The sequence below is a fragment of the Puma concolor genome, chromosome B2 (genome assembly GCF_028749965.1).
Source record: "Puma concolor isolate L17-30 chromosome B2, mPumCon1.1.hap2, whole genome shotgun sequence".
In the NCBI taxonomy this organism is placed as follows: Eukaryota; Metazoa; Chordata; class Mammalia; order Carnivora; family Felidae; genus Puma; species Puma concolor.
In genome coordinates, this window is record NC_141671.1 from 35,224,474 (window position 1) to 35,240,735 (window position 16,262).

General features: G+C 48.8%; 1 protein-coding gene across 3 annotated transcripts; it reads left to right on the top strand.

Moving 5' to 3' along the window:
• The first annotated feature begins 522 nt into the window (after positions 1-522).
• ARMC12 (armadillo repeat containing 12) lies at positions 523-15,863 on the top strand. 3 transcript variants are annotated; one of them, XM_086706681.1, is made up of 7 exons: positions 523-754; positions 3,608-4,515; positions 5,118-5,263; positions 5,480-5,614; positions 12,797-12,970; positions 13,113-13,184; positions 15,489-15,863. In XM_086706681.1, the coding sequence occupies exons 2-7, from the start codon at positions 4,272-4,274 to the stop codon at positions 15,819-15,821; spliced, it is 1,104 nt and encodes a 367-aa protein (XP_086562807.1). In that variant the 5' UTR covers positions 523-754; positions 3,608-4,271; the 3' UTR covers positions 15,822-15,863. The 3 variants fall into 3 exon arrangements, with proteins under 3 accessions (XP_086562807.1, XP_025781531.1, XP_025781532.1); XM_025925746.2 differs by having other exon boundaries at positions 523-4,515; XM_025925747.2 differs by having other exon boundaries at positions 525-4,434.
• The last annotated feature ends 399 nt before the right edge of the window (positions 15,864-16,262 follow it).

The following is a 16,262-nucleotide window of genomic DNA, read 5'->3' on the forward strand; positions in this document are numbered from 1 at the left end:
TGTGCATGCGGGGCGTGAGCCCTCTCCATCCTCTCCTGGAGCCCCTGGCCCCTGCCTACTCAGACCCCGGCAGAGGATGAGATTGGGGGTCCTCGACCCTACCGCCCGCCTCCCGTCCCGGTGCTAGCCACGCCCACAGGGCCGCCCCCCGCGGGCGCGTAGCTCGCTCCAGTGCGGGCGCCCCACCCCCAGCCCGCCCGGCGCCGGTGAACTGGCGGGGGTCTGGAGAATGCCGGCTTCGGCCTCTGGGATCCCTTCCCACTCCTTCACCCCTGGCGGGCCAATGGATCCCGAGAACGCGGGCCGGCCCGCCCCTTCCCGGGCAGCCCTCGAGCGCGCTCCGCGTCCTGGGGGGTAGGCGGGAAGGGTGGGAGCCCCCGGGGCGCCCGAGCGCCGCGGAGCGCGGGAGAGCAGGGGTTAAACAAGGTGCCGGCGCCGGGCGCGGCGGGAGTGGGGGAAGGGAGCGAAGGGAAAGTGAGAGCGGGGGCGGCGGGGGGGCGGGGGGGGGGGACGGGAGCGAAAGAACATCCTGTGCCCGTCGCCGGATGCGCGCCTGGGGAGGAGGTAGTCCGGGGAGGGGGGGAGCTAAGCGGGGAGGCCCGGGGCGGGGAAAGGCTCGGCCTCCGCCCCCCACCCGGCCCTCCTCCTCTGGGGGCGCCAATCTCAGTGCTTTCGCCGCGTTTCTCCATGTCCCCCGGCTTCCGCTGGAGTAACGAGCTACAGAGAGGCCCCCGAATCTGGTTCCTGGGCCTGGGTAAGAGCCAGCTGGGGAGGGGACGGTCTCGGAAAGCGTGGGGTCCACGGCAGGGCACGGGCCGCACCCCCTGCCTTTCGTCTCTCCACTTTCTGGCTTTCTGCCTGGAGGAGCTCGCACGTATGGATTGCCCCCTGCTCACCAAGGGTCGCAACATAAATTCTGTCATTCAGTTCTGACAACAGCACTTCCTGGTAGTTGGTAGGTGTCAGTAAACCCATATTCCGGAGGAGGAAACACAGGCTCAGATTATGGGATTTGCCCAAATCCAAGCCCATCGGACTCCAGTGAACGTTCCAATATACAGTAGGCTAATTTCCCCTTAGTTTCTCCTGTGCATACAAGCGCTGGTCCCCTCCAGTGTCCCCCGCCATAAAGACCTAGCACTGTGTCTTGCACAGTAGGCCGCCAATAGCGTAATAGGCTTTTTAAATTAACTCGGTTGAAACACTCATTACCAGGGCTTCATAGGTTGGGGTTTCGTAGGTGGGGAATGGGCTGGGGGAAAGAGCCCTCCTGGTTTAAGTATTTTGGGGGGCTTCAAAGAGGCTCCAGAGTTGTTCAAGGCAATTAAATGGGTCAGGGGAGTTGAGATTGATTAGCCTGAAGAAGAGGGGTGGGGCGGGTGGAGGTGAATGTCTTTCAGGTATCACTGAGACCCACCATCTGTGTGCCCACTGCCTTCCCACACCCAACGTTTTTGTCCAGGTGAAACCTGCTTATAATAGTAATTGTAGTTGACATTTGATGGGCCCTGGGCACTGTTTCAAGGATTTAATCCTCACAAACCATCCCAAGAGGCAGACATTATTATTACCATTTTCCAGGTGGGGAAAGTGGGGTACAAAGAGAGCGCAAAGCTAAGTCAGTGGCCAAACTGGTTTTGAACCCTGGTGGTCTGGCTCGAGCCCACACTCTCCTTCACTAAACTAAGTTGCACCTACCATGATGGGAACATCAGCTTTGAGAGTAGAAAGCCAGTGCAGATGGCAGAGAGGTGTGTGCTAGGTCAGCCCGCGTGTTTTGCCTTGGTCAGGATAGGAAAGAAACTTGGGGCTGGTTGTGCGTATCTGGGATCTCAGACTCCTCTGTCTGGATTTGACAGAAAGCAAAATAAGAAAACAAAAGCCAAGTTCCTACAAAGTTGCATCTTGAACTTATGCACCCTAAGAACACTCACAACACAACTACCATCTATTATCACTATCATTTCGTAAAAGCAAGCGCATTTTAATTCTCAAAATAAGAAAGACCTCCTCTGAATCAAAAGCAGTCATTCCCAAGAAAGGACAGTCATTGACTTTACACCAACAAATGGACGTTCCTCTGTAATTTTTTTTTTTCACGGTGCTGTGGACTAGTGAGAATGTCACTCTGGGCATGGCCTCTGCCTCTTGGTCCCTGTGTATCATCTGAGAGCAGAACCAAGAGAAGTGTGCTTTAGGTGTAGCAGGAAGGAGTTGGGTTAAAGCCAAAAGAGGATGCTTTTTTTTTTTTTTTCTTTAAAGAGCAGGTGGGCGCTGCATTTACGTAGGAAGTGAGGGTTGCAGAGTCAAGCCCCCAGACTAGAGAGGCCAGTAGCCCTGGTTTCTACCCCAGAGAAGGGCCGCAACCTTGTTCTGAAGGATCTACCCTGAAATCCACCAGGGTAGCCTTAGAACCTAAAGCAGTCCCATCAGGCAGCCATTTCCTGCCTGGAGTCCATGGGGCATGACAGGTGGTTCCATGGCAGCAGGGAGGCCTCCAGGGGCCTCTGTCACCCCTCATCACAGAGTCCATGTAGTCACCCACCTTGGGTGACTTGGGTAGAGTGCTTGGGTAGGAATGACCCTTGAGGAGGGCCGAGGACAGAAGAGAGGAAAGGAAGAGAATGACCACCTAGGAGTGTTGCCTGTAGCCCAGAGTGTGCGACGTGAAGGCTCTGAGTGGACGGGCCCGGCTGGCTGCAGCCTCCTTGGGGATGCTACTTTCCTATTTCCTCACATCCTTCAAGTCCAGGTGTAGCCCAGGACCTAGACCCTTCTAACAGGAGCTTAAACCCAGGCAGGTGAAGCCCTCTTCTGGTACAATGGTGCCCAGTGCTGGCTCTGGGCCTGAGCCTGGCTTGGGGTTTGTCACTTCCCTGGTTTGTACTAGGAGGCAAGGCCAGAGGGGACAAGCAGGGAAAGGGGAGAAAGAGGGAAGGGTCTAGTCTCACCTGCCATATCCTATTGGTGGAGACCAAGTCCTCCAAAGTCGAACTCTCATTTTCTGGGATGGTGGCATTTTCTCCACAGGAGGCCTCAAGCCTCATCTCACTGTGTAGGGGTGGGGCAGGGCACTGGGTTGTGGTTCTCCCAGATTTAGGCCCCCATCGTTTATTTATTTTTAAGTTTCTTTGAGAGAGTATGTGCACATGAGCAGGGGAGGGGCAGGGAGAGAGAGAGGGAGTGAGAGAGAGAATCCCAAGCAGGCTCCACACTGTCAGCCCAGAGCCCGATGCAGGGCTCAAACCCACAGACTGCAAGACCATGGCCTGAGCTGAAATCAAGAGTCGGATGCTCAACCGACTGAGCCACCCAGCCACCCCTTAGACCCCCATCATTTAAAGGCACACACCTACCCAAGTTTTAATCCTGGAGTTATAGAATGGTAAATCTGGATCCTCTCAGGTTGCAAGTGCACAAACTGAGACCCAGACATGGGCAATCTCGTCCTCCTCCAGGGTCACACCGGTTGGGCCTGGAGTGCCTATGTAACCAGATTCTTGCTCACTCTGGGTTGGATTTTGACACTGTTGACAGAAGTCATGATTTTGACACTGTTTGACAGAAGTCATGATTTGAGCCCCTCCTAAGTACAGGACTCTGTCAGATGTTGCAGATGCCGAGAGAGCTGCCCTCAAGAGCTTTTGGCCAGACAGGTAATTACTACCCACTACAGGGGGAACTACAGTTGCTGGAAGGTGAGTTTGCCTCAAGACCGTGAAACTTTACAAAGTGCTCCCCTTGATGGAAGGGGGCCCTGCCTGCAGAAACACCCAGATGCCCAGCAGTCAATCCATGGTGAAGAAATCAAAGATGAGAGGCCAAGGAGTGAGGGAACAGGGTTGCCAGTTGGGCACACCCGACGCCCCTCCCAGAAACTTCCCAAGGAACAAGCCCAGAAATTGGGCCTCTGCTGCCCTCTAATGGAGGAAAGCCAGACTCTAGAGCTGCCTACCGGGGCCCAGCCATCCTGGCTCTCCTAAAGAAAAGGGGACGTGAAGGACCTTCCTGCCCCCAGAATTTTTATTCCCTTAGAGTCTCGAGCTTCATTTCCTACAGCCTCAGAAGCTGAAACTTCTCTCCTTCCAAGCGCCTCTGGCCATCTTGTTTCCCGATCACCACCCTCCATCCTGTTTCCCCAGTTTCCTTTGTTGCCCAGGTTCTGATTCTGGTACCCTGGTTCCCGGCCCTGCCAGAGTTCTGGTTCCAGAAGGCCCTTGCCAGGTGCCTTGGGCCTAGCTCCCACCTGGGAGCAAGGCAGCGCTGAAGACATGGGCATGAGCATCCCCCAGTGCCTGGGGCAACTGCACATCCGCAAGGGTGTAGTGGGCTTGGCCACAGGTGCTGGGTTCATCTACCTGCTCTACAAGGCCATCAAGGCTGGCATAAAATGCCAACCGCCCCTCTGCACCACCTCACCAATCTGCATCGCCCGTGAGTGTCCGGGCCCTGGGGAGAGGGCTCTGCCCCAGGAGGCACCTGCTCCCGAGGCCTCCAGTGTGGGAGGGCCCAAAGGTGACTCCTCCAAGCTCCTCTCTCCTTCCTCTTTCTCTCCTCCATCTTCCTCAAACCCGCCCTAGAGATGCTAGCTCAGAGTCCCCAGGAAGTAGATGGCTCTCCAGGACTCCTCTGGCAGGTCTCCGAATTTGACACTCACTCTAGCCCCCAGGATGCCACTGCTTGGAAACTTGGCATCAGCAGTTCTTCCTAAGGGAACGGTTGGGGCACCTACATGCCCAGAACCTCCACTGGTCCGTAGGACAACTTTGTGCCGAGTAGAAAAAGGCACCCTTCTGCCAGACTTTTTGATTGCCATCTGTTGGAATATCGTTGCCATATACTGATTATAATGAAATACCACATATGACTGCCATATGCCAGGAAATTGTTATAGTAAACACAAAACTATGACATTTAGGATACAAACGATACATCATTAGACGAAGTGCCCCGGTGCACAGCTCAGCTGTCTGTGGCGGTCCTGCATGTAGCAAGAAGGCCTCTCTTCAGAAAAAGCAAGACAGTCTTGTCCCCACCTCCCTCTCCCCCACTTCCCAACCCCATTCTCTGACCACTCCTGAGTCCCCAGCCTGAACCTGGCTGGGGTGGCTCTCTAGGCCTGGCAATCGAGCGAGAGCGGCACGGGCGGGACTCAGGTGAGCTCCGGAGGCTCCTCAACTCTCTGGAGTGCAAACAGGATGAGTACGCCAAGAGCATGATCCTGCACAGTATCACGCGCTGTGTGTACTTGCTGGAGGCCGAGGTGAGGGAAAGGAAGCAGGAAGTCCCTCCCAACCAGCCCGGCCCCCGGGGGCTACGGCCGATCCCTGCCCCCTTGGCTGGACAGACTGTGTCCTGAGACCTGTCTCTCTGGCTGCTGGCGGGAGGGGTCGTGCTGAGGGGCCTTGGTAACATGGGGGGCTGTGGGCCCAGGACACCTGCTTCTCCTGCCTCTTCTGTCTCTCTTGGCACACTCTAGGCCTCTGCTTGTACTACTGATGACATCGCATTGGTGGGCTCCATGCTGGATGACAAGGACAACAGTGTCAAAATCCAAGCTCTGAACACACTTAAAGCTTTCTCTGGCATCAGAAAATTCAGGCTTAAAGTCCAGGTGAGCAAAAGCAAGCGGTGGGGTGGAGCACACAGGCTGTCCACAGACCGTGGGTTCTTTAATAGGCATGGGGTAAATAAATGGTCATGCTCTGGAAGTTTTGGGGTCCGATTTTCCTTGTAATCAAGTGAGAAAATGGTGGTCAGATTCCTGGCAGGATCATAAAAGCCTTTGAATATCAGGCTGAAACTGAACTAGGGTGCTAGGAGTATCTCTGAGTCCCAACTAGCAGAAAGCCCCAAGGTTCTTTCTGATACCATCCCATCCGACAACACCAATGGGGTGTCCTATGATGCAACTGCATTCTGACACTGTCTACCTGGAGTTAGTGCAGACCCCACAGATAAGGGATTCAGCCCCACGAGACTGCCTCCCACGTCACATGCCAGTCACAAGTGCCAGTACACTTAGCTATAAATTTGGACTTCCTCCTCTGGTTTGAGAATTCACTAGGAAGACTCACAGAACTCAGGAAAACACTTTACTTACATTTACCAGTTAATTATAAACTGAGGAGGAGCCAGATGGAGGAGATGCATAGAGCAAAGTATGGCGGGGGGAAGGGTGCAGTGTTTCCATGTCTTCTCTAGGTGAGCCACCCTCCTGGCACCTTGATGTGTCCACCAACCTGGAAGTTCTCCGAGCCCTGTTTAGGGGTATGTGTGGAGGTTTCATTATGTAGGTGCGATTGATTAATCATTGGCCATTTGTGATTGAACTCAATCACTAACCCCTCCCTTCTTCAACCCCCTTAATCATGGCTTGGCCTTTCTGGCCACCAGCATCCCCATCTGGAAGCTATCTATCATCCACAAGAGTCACCTGCTTGACATAAACTCCGGGGTAATGCAGAAGAACTTACTATGAAAAGCAAAACATCATTCTATCAGTCAAATGCAAGGATTTTAGGAGCTCTGTGCCTAGAACCAGGGACAAAGACCAGATCTGTCATATCACCCACCCTCTGCTGTGTTGGTCTGATGCTGGTGGCTGGGCCACTGATGCCTTCACTACTACCATATAGAGAAAATACAAGCCACCACACGTCCCCAGGCTTACCTGTTTTCACACCCATCCTTTCCTGCTTTCTCACTGATGCCATGGGAAAATGGCTTTCTTCCTGTCTGTGGCCAATGTTAGTCTCAGTACTGGATCCCATCCCCTTCTTTGAGGACTTCTTTCCTTAATTAGACTCTTTGTCTGATATGCCCCCCCCTCAACTCCTTCCCATTAATTCAACATGCTCTAATCCTTCCAATCCTAAAAAAACACCATCCCGTAACAAAGAACCTTTCTTCCTTGACCTCCAAATTTCTCTCTAGCAAGTGATCTCTCCTAATTAAAAATAAATATAGAAAACTTACAAATATTTTATATGTGTACGGTAGAAAGAACTATAAACAAAACACACGTAACCAAAACCCAGGCTAAGAAATCTAACATGACCAACAGCTTAGATGCTCCAGTTGCTCCCCTCCCCCACAATCCCAACCGGAGGCAATTATTTCCTCCATTTTGTGCGTCTGTTCCTTGATTTCTTTATAGTTTTACCATATATTCGGGTATCATTCTGACAACGCGAGGTAGTTAATAATAGGCAAAATGTAATTTGGGATGTTTTTAAGCTTCAACATATCTGGAAGTGTGCAGTTTGTATTCTGTGGTTTGCCTTCCCCTCAGCACTGGAAGATTCATCTTTATTGGTGTGGGTAGCTCTGTTTCCTTGTTTTCTACTGCTGTATAGTACTCTAGTTCATGAACATCCTGCGATTGTATTTATCCATTTGCCCATGGGTAGGCACTTAAATTGTTTCTACATTGTGCCATGAGCATTCTTGTATACATCTCCCTTGAGGATATAGGAGACTTTCTCTAGGATATGTATGTATGCAGGCGTGGGATGGCTGGATGAAAGGGTATGCCCAACTTTTCAAAAAGGGTTGTATTAATTTACAGCCTGTACTGGCTCTGCATGAATATTCCAGTTGCATTATATTCTCCCCGCCAAAACTTGGTATTTTCACACTTTAAATTTTTTGCATCAAACTTTTTTGAGGAGGGGCACTTGGCTGGCTCAGTCAGTAGACCATGCTTGATCTTGAGGTCATGAGTTCAAGCCCCATATTAAGCATGGAGGCTACTTAAAAAGAAAGGAAGGAAGAAAAAATTGGGGGGGGGGTTGGGGGGAAGGTCTCTAGGTCTCCACTTGCTGGCTGCCTCTGCTTTATCCCTCAGCTCTCTCAGTTTCCCTAAGTCTGTAATTCTCAGACATATCAATTGCCTGCAGAGCTGTTTAACATTGAAGATTTCAGGACCCCACACCTAGAGAGTCTAGCTGAGCTGGGGAGCTATGTTTTTCACAAGCCCCCCAGAAGATTCTGACGCAGCTGGTCTGGGCAACACTTTCCCCATCGTATCCTGAGGACCTGATCCCTATTCTCGGAGTAAAAGCAGCCGATCAGGTTTCATCTGGATGCACTTTCCTGCATCTCTGTCCGTAGCCTGGGGACTCCCTTGACCTCCAGACCCATGGCCAGCTGCTCCACTTAGACATCCTAGTGGCCCTCTAGCTCAGCATGTCCAAAATGGAGCTTGCCCCTGTTCCCTAAGTTAGACCACCCTTTCCAGAGGGATCTGGTCCCCTCAACCCCCTGCTTGGTCTTCCTTAAAGCTCTTAGCATAAAGATCACAGTCCTTCACTTCCTTGCCCCAGCCCCAGGCATTCACATTGTATGTTTCATGCTCTTCTGCTCCCTGGCCCTTGCACCGGCTGTTCCCTTTGCCTGAAACACCACACCAGATGTGCTCTTATCTGTCCTTCAGCTCTTAGTGGACAACAAGGAGTTGGGGCAGGGAGAGGCAGGTACCAGTGGGAATGCTGTGACCCTCACTCCAGGATTCTTGCCTCCCTCTTACATGGCTCACAAAAGTACAGCTTGTGGGATTCTCAGTCCTTGGTAATACCTCTCAGTCCAAGCATCTTACGTCTTGGAAGTCAAGATCCCTTTATTCATTCAACAAATGTATATGAAGTACTTTGTGTTTAAGCACTGGAGACACAACAGTGAGCAGCACAGGAAAGATCTCGGTCCCAGTGGAAGCTTCTATTCCAGCAGGGCAAGGCAGGCAATACACAAATTAGGGAAATCTATGGTATATTTCACGTAACAAGTGCAACGGAGAAAAATAAAGAAGGGTGGTAAGGAAGCAGGTATGGGAACTTCCTATACAGTTTCAAAGGAGAAAATCTTTGGGACTTAGAGCTTGATGAAGGGTTCATAGAAATAGAAATAACACCAAAAGCATGATCTATAAGAAAAAATCGATACATTGGACTTCATCAAAACTAAAAGCATTTGCTTTGTGAAGAACCCTGTTTTTTGTTTTTTTTTCAACGTTTATTTATTTTTGGGACAGAGAGAGACAGAGCATGAATGGGGGAGGGGCAGAGAGGGAGGGAGACACAGAATCGGAAACAGGCTCCAGGCTCTGAGCCATCAGCCCAGAGCCCGTCGCGGGGCTCGAACTCATGAACCGCGAGATCGTGACCTGGCTGAAGTCGGACGCTTAACCGACTGCGCCACCCAGGCGCCCCGTGAAGAACCCTGTTAAGAGGATGAAAAGACAAGCTGCAGGCAGGGAGGAAACATTTGCAAAGCACATAGCTGACAAAGGACTCCTATCTAGATCATATAAAGAGCTCTCAAAACTCACTATTTAAAAAAATCTAAGTAGAAGATGGGCAAAAGACGTGGCGATATTGCACTGAAGAAGATCTATGAATTGCAAAGAAGCACATGAAAAGATGCTTAAAATCGGTAGACCTGAGGGAAACGTACTTAACGCTGCGGTGACCTATCACGACACACCTATTAAGTGTTCTAAACTCAAAATTTGTGACAGTACCAGATGCTGGCGAAGGCGGAGAGAGACTGGATCTCTTGTGCGTTGCTGATGGGAATGTGAAATGGTACAGCAGCCATTCTGGAAAATAGTTTGGCAGGGTTTTTTTTTTTTGAAAAAATGAATTATATGTTTACCACACAACCCAGCAATTGCACTCTTAGGCATTTATCCTAGAGAAATGAAAACTTCTGTCTGCACAAAAACCTGTACACGATCTTATTCGTTGCCACTTTTCCTGTAATAGTTAAAAGCTAGAAACAAGCAAAATGTCTCTCAATGGATAGATGGTTAGACAAACTGGTAATCCACGCCATGGAACGCTAGTTGGAAACACAAAGGAGTGAAGTCTTGACACACACCACAACTTGGATCTCAAGGGCATCACACTGGGTGAGAAACCAATCTCAGAAGGTCCCAAAGTGTGATTCAATGTATGTAACATTCTCAAAGTGAAAAAATTGTAGAGATAGAAAACAGATTAGTAGTTGGGCCGCTTTGGGTGGGAAGGGGCAAATGTGACCGTAATGGAGTCCCAGGAGGAAGATCTTTGTGGTGATGGGACACCACTGATGGCATAATCCGTTGAGAGCAGTGGTGGTTACGTGAATCTACACACGTGATAAAATGACACAGCACCAGACACACTTTGTGCCAACACCCATTTCCCCATTTTGGTATCGTGTATAGTTATGTAAGGTGTGACCATTGAGGGAAACGGGGTGACAAGCACACAGGACCTCTCCGGGCTCTTTTTGGAACTTGCTGAAAATGTATAGTTATTTGGAAATTAAAAGTTTAAAAATAAGTATGTTGCATGTGCAGTGCTGTGGGGAATGGAATAAAGATGGGAGATAAGCAGGGCTGGGACGGGAGTGGTTGCAGTCTTAAAGAAGGGGGTGGTCAGGGAAGACCTCACGGAGAAGGCGGCATTAGCGAAAGGTCTTCAAGGAGGTAAGAGAGGGAGCTATGACTACCTGGAGGGAGAGCATTCTAAGTAGAGGAAACAGCCTGCACAAAAACAAGATAAGTGTGTATCTGGCATGCTGAAGGAATGGCTAAGAGACCATTGTGATGGCAACCATGGGAGCCAAGGAGAATAGGTGATGAGGTCAAAGAAATAGTGGGGGGTGGAGGGGGGGAGAGGGGCAGAGCATATGGGACCTTGCAAGCCACTATAAGGACTTCAGCTCTTACCCTGAACGAACTAGGGACTTGAGCCGAAGAGTGACGTGTCTAACACGTCTGCTATTCTGAAAATAGAGGCAGGGGGCGAGGATGGAAGCAGGGAGACAGGAGGCTCTTGCAGAAATCCAAGTGAGAAATCATGGTGGCTTGGAACAGGGTGGTAGAGAGGAGACGGTGAGAAGCAGCTTAACTGTTGATAGATTTAGAAGGTAGAGCCAACAGGATTTTTCTGAAGGATTGGAAAAAGTGGTGTGAAGAAAAACAAAGCACAGTAGTTAAAGAGGACCACTTTAAAGATTTTTGACCCGAGTAATTGGAAGGGGGATGTAACCAACAGCAGAGACAGGGAAGATGGTGGAAGAAACAGGTTTGGGGACTGCATACATGTTAACTTTGAAAGGTCTATTAAGCATTCTGGCAAGGGACGCCTGGCTGGCTAGGTTGGCAGAGCATGTGACTCTTGATCTCGGCATTGTGAGTTCGCGCCTCACATTGGGTGTAGAGATCACTTAAAAAATAAAATCGTGGGGCACCTGGGTGGCGCAGTCGGTTAAGCGTCCGACTTCAGCCAGGTCACGATCTCGCGGTCCGTGAGTTCGAGCCCCGCGTCAGGCTCTGGGCTGATGGCTCGGAGCCTGGAGCCTGTTTCTGATTCTGTGTCTCCCTCTCTCTCTGCCCCTCCCCCGTTCATGCTCTGTCTCTCTCTGTCCCAAAAATAAATAAAAAATAAAATCGTTAAAAATGGGGGTGGTTCACGTCGGTCAGAGTGGCTAAAATGAACAAATCAGGAGACTAGATGCTGGAGAGGATGTGGAGAAATGGGAACCCTCTTGCACTGTTGGTGGGAATGCAGACTGGTGCAGCCACTCTGGAAAACAGTGTGGAAGTTCCTCAAAAAATTAAAAATAGATCTACCCTATGACCCAGCAATAGCACTGCTAGGAATTTACCCAAGGGATACAGGAGTACTGATGCATAGGGGCACTTGTACCCCAATGTTTATAGCAGCACTCTCAACAATAGCCAAATTATGGAAAGAGCCTAAATGTCCACCGACTGACGAATGGATAAAGAAGATGTGGTTTATATATACAATGGAATACTACTTGGCAATGAGAAAGAATGAAATCTGGCCTTTTGTAGCAACGTGGATGGAACTGGAGGGTATTATGCTAAGTGAAACAAATCAGACAGAGAAAGACAGATACCATATGTTTTCACTCACATGTGGACCCTGAAAAACTTAACAGAAGACCGTGGGGGAGGGGAAGGGGGAAAAAAAGTTACAGAGAGGGAAGGAGGCAAACCATAAGAGACTACTGAGAACAAACTGAGGGTTGATGGAGGTGGGGGAGAGAGGAAAGTGGGTGATGGGCATTGAGGCGGGCACTTGTTGGGATGAGCACTGGGTGTTGTATGGAAACCAATTTGACAATAAATTATATATATATATATATATATATATATATATATATATATATATATATATATATATATATATGGGGGTGGTTGTGGTATGCCTGGGTGGCTCAGCTGGTTAAATGTCTAACTCTTGATTTTGGCTCAGGTCATGATCCCAGGGTCAAGATATTCTCTCTCTCTCTCTCTTTCTCTCTCTCTCTCTCTCTCCCCCTCCCTCTCTGCCCTTCTCTCCTGCTCATGCTCTCTCTCTCAAAAATAATAAAATACTCTAAAAAGCATTCTGGGTTGAGGTAGAATTGGGACCTGAATGTATGAATCTGGAGTTCAGGGAGAGGTCTGGGTTGGAGACAGAAAGCTGAAAGGCATCAGCATCAATTGTATTTAACACTGTGAGTCTGGATGATATCACTAAGGGAGAGATGAAGATAGAGAAGAAAAGGTTAGGCCTAAGAACCAGGAAAGACTTCTGTGGACGAGAAGCCAAGGGGAGAAAGGAGGTAGGAGTGGCCTAAGAGGTCAAATAACAAGAGTGTAAGTTAGAGGGAATTGTCTACTGGGTTTGGCTCAGGCATCATGGGTGGGGCAGGGAAGAGTGAAGGCAGAGGCTGGGACAGTGTTGGGGATCACCACATAAAAGCAGATCCTTCTCCCCCCACCCCCACCCCCCAGGAACACTCCATCAAGGTCCTGGAACTGATCGCCAGCATCTGGGATTCGGAGCTGCACATTTCAGGCCTCAGACTCCTCAACAACCTCCCACTGCCTGACTATGTGCATCCACAGCTGAGACGGGTGATGCCTGCCTTGATGGAGATCCTGCAGTCGGACTATATCCTGGCACAGGTGCCTGAGGACCGTGGCCCAGGCCCTGCCACTCCTGACCAGCCCTGCACCAGCACCTAGAGGGAGGAACAGAGATTTGTGCATTCCCTGCTCGGGCCCAGAGTAATTTGCCTTCTCATGTTTTGCTCTTTCTTTTATTCAGGTGCAAGCCATTCGATTGCTGAGCTACCTGGCACAGAAGAACGACCTTGTCTATGATATTCTCAACTGCCAGGTGAGAAAGGAACTGAAGAAGGGTTGACGGATACCAACTCAGATATTGGGGAAGGAAGAATCACGGATTCCCCAGGCAGACTTAGCCCTAACAAGATCGTCTTGTTTCTCTTCATGCCTTTGCACGAGATATGTTGAAAAACATCCCCTCTTCCATTCTCCCAATAGAATAGAATTCATTTTGTTAGGAGGAGGATTCTCCTTTAAAGGGCTTTCTGAACTCTGAGAGCCAGGAATCCAGGTGACAAAACAAAAGACAATGTAGGTATTTTCATATTAGAGAAGAGTTATTTATAACAAAAACCATTATTAGGAATAGACAGGGTCACTACATAATAATTAGGTCAGAAGGATAAAGTAACTCTTAACTTATATGAACCTAATAACATAACCTCAAAATTTATATGGCAAGGTGCGCCTGGGTGGTTCGGTCGGTTAAGCGTGCTACTTCGGCTTAGGTCATGATCTCATTGTTTGTGAGTTCCAGCCCCGCGTCCAGCTCTGTGCTGACAGCTCAGACCCTGGAGTCTGCTTTGGGTTCTGTGTCTCCCTTTCTCTCTTCCCCTCCCCCACTTGCATTGTGTGTGTGTGTCTCTCTCTCAAAATAATAAACATTAAAGAAAATTAAAAAAAAATTATATGGCAAAAACTTGATAAAATTACAAGGAAAACATTTTTTCCTCTTTCTTCAGTTTTAGTGAGGTATAATGGACAGATAAAATTGTAAGATACTTAAAGTGTACATAGTGGTGATTTGATATAATATAGATAATACATTGTGAAAGGATTCTCATTATCTAGTTGATTAGCAAACATATCTATCACTTCACATATTTACCTTTTGTGTGTGTGAGAACATTTAAGTTCTACTCTCTTAGCAAATTTTGATTATATGATACAGTGTTATTAACTCTAATCACCATGTTTTACATCAGATCCTCAGACCTTATTTATCGTATAGCCGAAAGTTTATATCCTTGTACCAATGTCTCCCTATTTCTTCTACACTGCCAGCCCCTGGCAACCATTTTTCTATTCTCTGTTTCCGAGTGTGACTTTTTTTTTTTTTTTTAAGTTTCCACCAATAAGTGATACCATGCAGTATTTGTTTTTCTCTGTCTGGCTTATCTTACTTAGCATAATGTCCTCAAAGTTCATCCATGTTGTCACAGATGGTAGGATTTTCTTCCTTCTCACGGCTGAATCATTCTAAGGAAAAAACTGACACATTTCCACCACAATGGAAGATTTGGGAGATTTTAATTATTTTTTCAGCAATTAATAGATAAAAACCGAAAACTAGTAAGGGTATATTTGCTGTGAATAACTTAAATAAGCTTGAGCCACTAGACACACCTACAATTGTAAAGAACACTTCACAATTAGTAAATGCACATTCATGTCAAACACACAACATATTTTTAAAAATTGGGGCACCTGGGTGGCTCAGTTGGTTAGGCGTCCAACTCTTGATTTTGGCTCAGGTCATGACCCCGGGTCATGGGATTGAGCCCCATATTGGGCTTAGTGGTGGGCATGAGCCTGCTTAAGATTTTCTCCCTGGGGTGCCCTGGGTGGCTCAGTCGGTTGAGTGTCTGATTTCCGCTCAGGGCATGATCTCACAGTTTGTGAGTTTGAGCCCCGTGTGGCGCTCTGTGCTGATGGCTCAGAGCCTGGAGCCTGCTTCTGATTCTGTGTCTTCCTCTCTCTCTGCCCCTCCCCCGCTCATGCTCTGTCTCTCAAAAATGAATAAACGTTCAAAAAATTAAAAAAAAAAAAAGATTTTCTCTGTCTCTCTCTCTCCTTCTACCCCTCTGCCTCTCTCTCTCACAAAAAAAAAATATTATTTTTTAAAAATGTGAGACAGAAAGAACATGAGCAGGGGATGGGCAGGGAGAGAGGGGAGGACAGAGAATCCAAAGTGGGCTTTGAGCTGACAGCAGCAAGTCTGATGTGGGGCTTGAACTCACCAACCACGAGATCAAGACCTGAGCCGAAGTCAGATGCTCAACCAACTGAGCCACCCAGGCACCCCAAAATAAAAATATTTATAAAAATTAACCACATGATAAGCGTTAATATTTGACTCAACAGATTTCCCAGAATCAATGTTATGATCATATCTCTCATGTTTTATGACCACATTGCTATTGTGTTAGAGAATGATAATGAAAGGAAAACTACAAAAATCCTATTCAGTTGAATCTGAAGCTTAGGTACTGGGGAGCTGAGGCAATAGGAAGATGGAAGAACTTTAGAACTTGTCTTGGATTTCTTTGCCATTGTCGCTCCGCTCCCGTCACAGGTGCATGCCAACTTCCTGAACCTGTTTCAGTCCACACAGCCAGGGAGTCTGCTGTTTGAGGTCCTGGTGTTTGCCGAGCGGCTAAGTGAGGGCCGGAATTCACCCCACTACCGTGCCGTCAAGTGGCATTACAATGAACAGTCGCTGCACGAAGCTCTTTTTGGGGATGAGTCACGACTGGCAGACCGGCTGCTCGCTCTGGTCATCCACCCTGAGGAGGAGGTTCAGATCCAGGCCTGCAAGGTCATAGTCAGCCTGCAGTGCTCCCAGGATGTGGGAGTCCGGCCCTCCGTCTGCCAGCCCAGCCGTTCCTACTTTAATAGCGGGGAATAAAATTAAGGAGAGCCAATAAATGACTATGGGAGAAAAGCGTGAGGAGCAGTTTCTGTTTAGGGCCTTCCAGGGGCTGGGGTGGGGATTTCAGCCGGCCTGATTGCTACACGGAGCATGGCAAAGCATGGGTGCATCTCCCAGAACACGTCCCCACTTCTCTGCTTAGGGGACAGATCCCTTCTGCCCCTGCTGCTTTTAAAATTTGAATGTGGAGCCAGTGCTTTAAGGGAGTTTTAGGGAGAAGGCACGTCTCGGGGACAGAGGCCAAAGATAATCAGCAGGAGACAGTATTGCATGGGCTTACTCAGCACAGGCCAGGCTGTGCCACAGTAACAAACAGCCTCCAAATTTTAGTGGCTTAAAAATGACAAAGCTTTTTTTTTTTTTTTAATTTATTTATTCATTGGCACAGAATGAGAGGGAGAGAGAGAGAGAGGAAGA

What these genes read in the sequence shown, in the direction of transcription:
- ARMC12 (XM_025925746.2), top strand. Translation starts at nt 4,272, where the DNA reads ATGGGCATGAGCATCCCCCAGTGCCTGGGGCAACTGCACATCCGCAAG. An exon ending in TGTACTTGCTGGAGGCCGAG is followed by an intron (nt 5,264 to 5,479) that starts GTGAGGGAAAGG and finishes GGCACACTCTAG; the next exon opens with GCCTCTGCTTGTACTACTGA. An exon ending in ATGATATTCTCAACTGCCAG is followed by an intron (nt 13,185 to 15,488) that starts GTGAGAAAGGAA and finishes CTCCCGTCACAG; the next exon opens with GTGCATGCCAACTTCCTGAA.